The sequence below is a fragment of the Synchiropus splendidus genome, chromosome 1 (assembly GCF_027744825.2).
Source record: "Synchiropus splendidus isolate RoL2022-P1 chromosome 1, RoL_Sspl_1.0, whole genome shotgun sequence".
Lineage (NCBI taxonomy): Eukaryota > Metazoa > Chordata > Actinopteri > Syngnathiformes > Callionymidae > Synchiropus > Synchiropus splendidus.
The window spans coordinates 15,577,554-15,584,276 of NC_071334.1; the positions used below are offsets into that span (position 1 = coordinate 15,577,554).

A 6,723-nucleotide genomic window follows, 5' to 3' on the forward strand; every position below is an offset into this window, starting at 1 on the left:
AACCATAAATCCTGCCTCGGAACAGGTTCCTGTCCTGCAAGCATCAATAAACGACCATTGTTCTGTAATCTTCACAAAACCAGCTTCACAGACTGCACGGCTTTCTGTATTTCTGTTTTAAAGCATTTTGTCAACAGCAACATGTTTTTTTTTTTTTTTTACTATTATATGATGTTACATTACCATTATTTTGTGACATTAAAAATACAATTTCTTAAAATATTCCCAGTGCATACAGTTTCATTTGTTGCATGATTCATTTTTGAGTTGAATCTTTGTGATGTCTGCTTTGTAAATGCGCCTGACAGTCAAATCAAAAGACAGATGAAAGTCAGGCCAGACGTAAGCGTCATCCCCCGGAACTACTTTCTTTTACGTTGTTTCCACTCGACGACGTTCCAGCTCACGCGCCAAAAGGACCTGCACCGTCCTGAACCAAAACAAGAGCCGGACTTTTGGGTAACTCGAGTTGTATCCAGACCTCTTCTTTTTCTCGTAGGTGATTGTCGAATAGTAATTGTGGTAAGTGGTGGTTTTGTTGGCTGGGCCGTGACTTTGCCTCATCGGGTGCCGGTGTTTGTCAGCTACGGACTGTTAGCAGTGTCGTCCTAGCAGGTGCAACTTGACAGAAACTTCTCGAGCTATCGAGAGGAAATGTGTATTTAAACGCGACTGAAGATCTGCAGCCTTAATATGTGTTGTGTTTTGTGTTTAATGGACTGTCTATGCTAGTCAATTGTGAATTTTAATCGGTTGATAGCTGTGATCGACCTCAACTTCATCCTCAACTGTTGACACGTTAGCTGTAATGAGTTAGCTGAGTAACGTGTTCATTTGTTGTTTCAGTCGTCCTTCAGCAGCTTCGTTAAAAATTCTCATTTTCTTGGACAATGTTAAAGGGTTTCTGATGGCCTTTGACGATAGTTCACTGTCCGCGAAGAACGGACGAACCTCGTTGCTGGACAACGGAGAGGACTTTGAAATGTTGGACGACGATTGCAATGACGACGAACCGCCTCCTCTGGAAGACGCCGGTGGTGGGAAGACGAAAGAAGCAGACAAGCCTGGCAGTGACAATGGCCCCACTGACCCCTCCAGTCCAGAGGAAGAGTGGCTGGATATTTTAAGTATGAGCACACACCTCTTAGACTTCGTGATACGTTTGGTGTTCAGCTCTTTAGCCATGTATAACCCATTGCACCTCCTTATGTCACTCCAAACAGATAATGGTCTACTAAAGAAAAAGGTCCTGGAAGCAGGGGAAGGGCGAGACAGTCGACCTCAGAGGGGACAAAATGTGAAGATTAATCTGAAAACTTTGCTGAGGTGCGGGACACTGGTGGCAGAGCAGCGGGAACTTTCTTTCACTTTGGGAGATGGAGACGTTATCCAGGTCAGTTCATGTCTCTTCATCAACAAAATTGTCATGGGTTTTTACATGTACAGTTTTGGCTGAATATTTTGTCTTGTTTGTCAGGTCCTGGATTTGTCTGTGCAGCTCATGGAAAAGGGAGAGAAAGCATTGATCCATGCTGATGCCAAATATGCTTATGGTCCTCATGGAAGGTAGCATGTTGACATATTACTAGGTGCCATTAGTCAGTTTAATGTTAACACAGGCCGACCTCCAATACACTGAAGCACAGTCAGGGGACTAAATGAATGTTGTTCTTCCGTTTAGTATTGCTCAGGAGTTGAAGATGTGCACATGTTCAACTTGTAGTGCTTTAATAATGAAATAACTCATTAAATTGGTTTATTTAGTTACAGAAAGTTTAACTGTTTTTCATTGCAGATATGACTTAAAGTATTTGCAGAAGCCACCAGCGTAACATGTGAATCCAGGAATTAAAAAAACAAAGTTTTTGGAATATTTAATCACTTAACACATCCATGTATATTATGGACATTACATTCTTGCTTTTCAGCACCATAGTCATTTGTTTTTTGAAAATGTTGATCTATTAGCCACATTTAGGGACACTTTGCGCACCGTGTTATGGAAATACAACAACATAACAGCCATTTCAGTAGGAAAAAACATGGAAGGAACGTGAGCGTATACAAATGCGCAAGACTTACGCAATGACTCCTGAAAGAAAAGAGTGGCATAGAAAATAGGGAGTCTGTCTCCGCCCCTTCTGGTCGGACCATGGGACTTAAGATTGGGGGGAAAAAAAGAATGCAAGCATATGGGGAGATTGAACTAATTCTCTGGTCCACTTTACCTCATGCCTTGGATCACACATATGCTGTACCTCAATTTAAATGATAAGTAATGATGTGAGTTTCGGCTACATTTGACGTGTTTATGATTTATTTGTTTATGAAAATGCATAATTATTTGGACGACAAATCAAACATTAAATGTATAACGTCACAGCAGAATCCGACTGCTCCAGCGCTAAGGCAGATGCCAAAGGTACTAAACATCAAAGGCAGCAGATAGCAAGCATTACATTCGCTGACATTGTTACATACTTACGACAATGCTTTAAAGCTCATCCCATAGTTAGCTGCCAACCTTCAACATCCTATAATGATCCTGCACTCTCAGCGGCTGTTCTACTTTCGAATATGTTTTGTCACAATTGCTTGAAAAATTGTTGGAGATTCTGCGTAAGGTGCACTCCAAAACTTTGTTTTATGCTGTAAAATCCTCATTGCTGATGCACATCACTTAAAGTAGGCACTTGTTGTTCTATTGATGCTGTATTTTAGATAGGAATTATAGGAGATCGGAAATATTAATGTAATCTATACGTTAAAACTCAAAGATGAGGCGGCTGAAATGAAGTTAAATTATTATATAGCCTTTCCCTTGTCTGGTCTTTTAGGGTGCATTGATCATTTTGTCTGTTATTTAATTGCAGCGATGAACCCAAGGTTCCGCCCAATACTGATTTGTCACTGGAGGTTGAACTTCTGGAGGTCACTGAAGGTCCCGACCTGGAACTTCTGCCTCCAACAGAAAGGATCACGCTGGCTGATTGCAAGAGAGAAAAAGGCAACTTCTATTATCAGCGTGGAGACTATGCGTATGCTGTCAACTCGTACAGCATTGCCCTGAAGGTCATCGACTCCAATTCTAAAGGTATGAGTGCAAGGAGCTTGGCATGAGTTTGGTTGTGCACTCACTCTAGGTAAAGTCATCTGTGCATGAGGCTTGAATGTCTCTGCTCTCTCCACGAGAGAGAATAAAGAATATATTTGTTTGCTTTGGAAAACTCTTTTCTAAATTATTGCCACTCAAATTCTGATACTTGGTACTTTCACAAAAACTATAATTCTCATAAGTAATAAAGATAATTAGTGGCATGACCACAATTCTCAGCCTTTTTTCATATTGTATCATTAACAAGGCAGCCATTTTCTCAATTACCGTTCCAGGAAAAGTAATCAGCAAGAGACATGGTTAGTTTGGTCTAAGTGCACCCCAATAAAAAACCTAACCTGCTCTGGTTGGTGTCTCCTCCAGTGGACATCTCACCTGAGGAAGAGAGCATTCTGATGGACGTGAAAGTCAAGTGTCTAAACAACATGGCAGCCTCACAGTTGAAACTTGAGCATCATGATGCCGTGCTTAAGTCTTGCACCGCGGCTCTTGCCCTCCAGCCAGAAAACATTAAAGCGATGTATCGCATGGGAAAGGTAGGCCTGTCTGTATTGTGTTATCTTTTCTACAAGTCTTGATGCTTCAACTGAATGGCTTCTAATTATTAGTTTACTGTTTTCTTTGGAGGTACTTGCTTTACAAGGGGAATATCAGGAGGCCAATCAAATCTTGAGGAAAGCTCTGAAGTTGGAACCAGTGAACAAGGTACATTTCTCGATTTTCCTGTTGTATGACCAGCAGGTGGCGACAGTGTATTCGATACGACTCGGGTGTTGCCTGACCAGTCGGACTGCTCATTCAATATTTTAGTAGAGCTGCTTTCCAAAAGCTGCTTTAAATAGCTCAGCTTTCAGCCATATCTGATGCTGCATTACCTGGTCTTGCTGCTGCAGTCAGGTGTTTGTGCTGTGAAACAACATGTCTATTGGCAGAAGAAGAATCAGAGTGTGGGTGTTTGGATCGGTTGTAAACTCTAGAAATTTGGTAATCATGCCCAGAATCCTCCACTTCAGTCCTACACCAATCTGCCTTCCTGCACATGGCCTGGCCAACTGTGCAGCTCATCGTTGCTGTGGTTTGCTAGCTCGATGAGTCACGTTCTGTACAGTGTTAAGTTGAAGAGGTATTGTGTGGAGCGATGGCTCCTAGTTTAACACTGCAGGTGTGTGTCAGGTCCTGAATTTGACTTGTGCTGCCTTCCTCATTCCAAAGGCTTTTTATTTGGCGGTGCTTATTTGTGCAAATGTGACATGTATGACTGTCAATAAATGTATGACTGGGTGTGCTGAAGACGTTGCACACAATTGAAGCATTCCAGAGGTCTTTGGTACAGGATATTACTTGTTGGTCTTGTTGGTTTTCTTCTGTCTCACGACTTTTGTTTTCAGTGGCCATCTTGTCAAAAATGCACTGCTCCGTCACCCGTTCCTATAAGCCAAATCGAAGAAAGGCTGCTTCACACTTAAGCAGTGATAGGATAACTCTGACTCTCAGTGAACTGTGGCGACCTGTCTGTACATCGATTTCTAGTCCGAAGATGAAACAGAAACGGGCTACTTGATTTTTAAAAAAATCTCTACATGAACAGCTACAATGTGAAAGTACACAAATCTAGTTCTGGTCTTTTTACTTGATAATTAATGCATTCTACGGTCAGTTATGTTCCCCAATTCATGACATTAAAGGTGTCAGATAATTCTCTTTTCGCCTCAACTGACCTTTGATGTGTATGTAGCATTTGACGATGCAGTATATCATAAGGATTTGTATTGAATTTTTGCTTTGTCATTCCACACCAGTTAAAGCGAGGAGTGAGATTTGTGATTGTGGATCTGTAGCAGCATGCAATGAGAGTGCAGACGAGATGTCCTGTAATTTATCTCCAGGGACAGCCATTAACAGTAACACACATCTGCTACTTTTCTCCGTCTAGCCTTCCATTCCTATTATTAAAGAAAAAAAGTGGATGTGTGAACACTTAATGTAATTGGTGCTTTGTGAAGTATCCAGACAGACGTGGAGGGAGAATGTCTAATAATGCCAGGATTTCTACTCCCAAGATACTTCCTGTTGGGATTTTTATGTTTTTCAGTCACCACCTCAACTATAAAACGATTTTCTCGTCTCCTTTCTAGACAATCCATGCCGAGCTCTCGAAATTGGCCAAGAAAACGGCAGAACAAAAGGGAGCAGAGCAGGCGCTCTACAAGAAGATGCTGGGTAACCCCGCAACCGTCACCACAGAGAAAAGGCAGCCAAAGAATTCATGGGTGAGAACTCGCTCATTTGTACCTGAAACTCTAAAGGTGACTGACGCTTCCTTGACCACTGAGCAGTTACATGTCGGGCATGTGCCGTATAGTTGATGAAATGTGAACCTGATGTCACTTGCTACCTAACCTTTCCATTTGTTATTGTCTGGACCTGCTCAGATATGTCTTTTATTATGGTTGTACACAGGATATGTGTCTGGCCTAGAGCCCTGGCAGATAAAAGTTCTCTAGAAATGGAGCACGTTTTCTGGCTTTTGGAGCCACCTTACGTGGAATATAGATCGCACCTCATTCTTGTCTCTTTCGCCAAACACAACTGTGAAATGTGACATAGATCCGGCTCCACAGAACATGATTATGTTGCGATGGCCCTTGTTGATGTGAAATCTTTCTTTCACCCGTTCAGAGTCTGAGCTGGAAGTGGTTGTTTGGAGCCACTGCTGTAGCCATCGGCGGCGTGGCATTATCAGTCGTCTTGGCTGCCAGGAGTTGAACCATGCCTCCTGTCATGACACCATGTCCAAGTTGTGCAGCAATGGAACCCGTAGAGAGAAGCACGTACGGCCAAATCAAGTGGATAAGTGCAGCGCCACGGAGCACCCAATCTGTTTTGTTCCATTTGTGGAAGAAAACTATGTTCTGTTAGTATGTCCATTTAGGAATTATACTGGACTTCCACACGTAATAATTGTGTAGTTTTATGCTGTTTTGTTATGCACTGTTTTCGTTGTCAGTTTTTGCCTTCAATAGTTTACTTTGCAATGACTAATGCAAATAGAAAATCAACCTATTTCACTTGAACTATTTTTTTTTTATTTAATGAAAAGTGTTTAGATTTTTTTATAAGCCAGTCACACGCTGAAGCTGGTACAGATGGCTGCAGCTCCCTCCACGTCTGGAGAACAAGGAGATAGAATAGCATTGAGAAAGTGTTTTTTCCTTAAATTGGCGTCCTGCTTTTTGGGAGTTGACCTATGCAGTTTGTAAATTCTTGTGGAAGGTGGTAGAATGTGATATAAATAGTTAGGATCAGGATTTATTTAGACTATTTAGTTATTTTCCAACTATACCTCAGGTTTATATCATTTCAACCAAACAATGACCAAAAAGTTGTGTATGTTTCATCCTCCCGATAGAATTATCTGGATTTATTTAAGTTCATTCCATTGTTTAGAATCGTTGAAGATGCTTAAACCATAAAAAGTGCATTGAGTGATTGTCATTAAAAACGTTCTCAAATGCTGCGTTCCTTTCTTTCTGTATACGTGTACATCCCTCAAATGGCTTCTTGTTTGGCTTGTTTTATTTTGCTTTCTGCTTCATTTATCTGTCTCC

The 6,723-nt window shown here is 41.4% G+C and overlaps 1 protein-coding gene across 3 annotated transcripts; it reads left to right on the forward strand.

Annotated features, from left to right (window-relative positions):
• Window positions 1-323: 323 nt before the first annotated feature.
• On the forward strand, window positions 324-6,627 carry fkbp8 (FKBP prolyl isomerase 8). 3 transcript variants are annotated; one of them, XM_053881214.1, is made up of 9 exons: window positions 324-459; window positions 900-1,127; window positions 1,224-1,393; window positions 1,478-1,566; window positions 2,874-3,094; window positions 3,479-3,651; window positions 3,743-3,820; window positions 5,251-5,385; window positions 5,795-6,627. In XM_053881214.1, the coding sequence occupies exons 2-9, from the start codon at window positions 908-910 to the stop codon at window positions 5,879-5,881; spliced, it is 1,173 nt and encodes a 390-aa protein (XP_053737189.1). In that variant the 5' UTR covers window positions 324-459; window positions 900-907; the 3' UTR covers window positions 5,882-6,627. The 3 variants fall into 3 exon arrangements, with proteins under 3 accessions (XP_053737189.1, XP_053737180.1, XP_053737173.1); XM_053881205.1 differs by having other exon boundaries at window positions 331-522; XM_053881198.1 differs by having other exon boundaries at window positions 412-499.
• The last annotated feature ends 96 nt before the right edge of the window (window positions 6,628-6,723 follow it).

What these genes read in the sequence shown, in the direction of transcription:
- fkbp8 (XM_053881214.1), top strand. Translation starts at nt 908, where the DNA reads ATGGCCTTTGACGATAGTTCACTGTCCGCGAAGAACGGACGAACCTCG. An exon ending in GCTTATGGTCCTCATGGAAG is followed by an intron (nt 1,567 to 2,873) that starts GTAGCATGTTGA and finishes ATTTAATTGCAG; the next exon opens with CGATGAACCCAAGGTTCCGC. An exon ending in AGTTGGAACCAGTGAACAAG is followed by an intron (nt 3,821 to 5,250) that starts GTACATTTCTCG and finishes TCTCCTTTCTAG; the next exon opens with ACAATCCATGCCGAGCTCTC.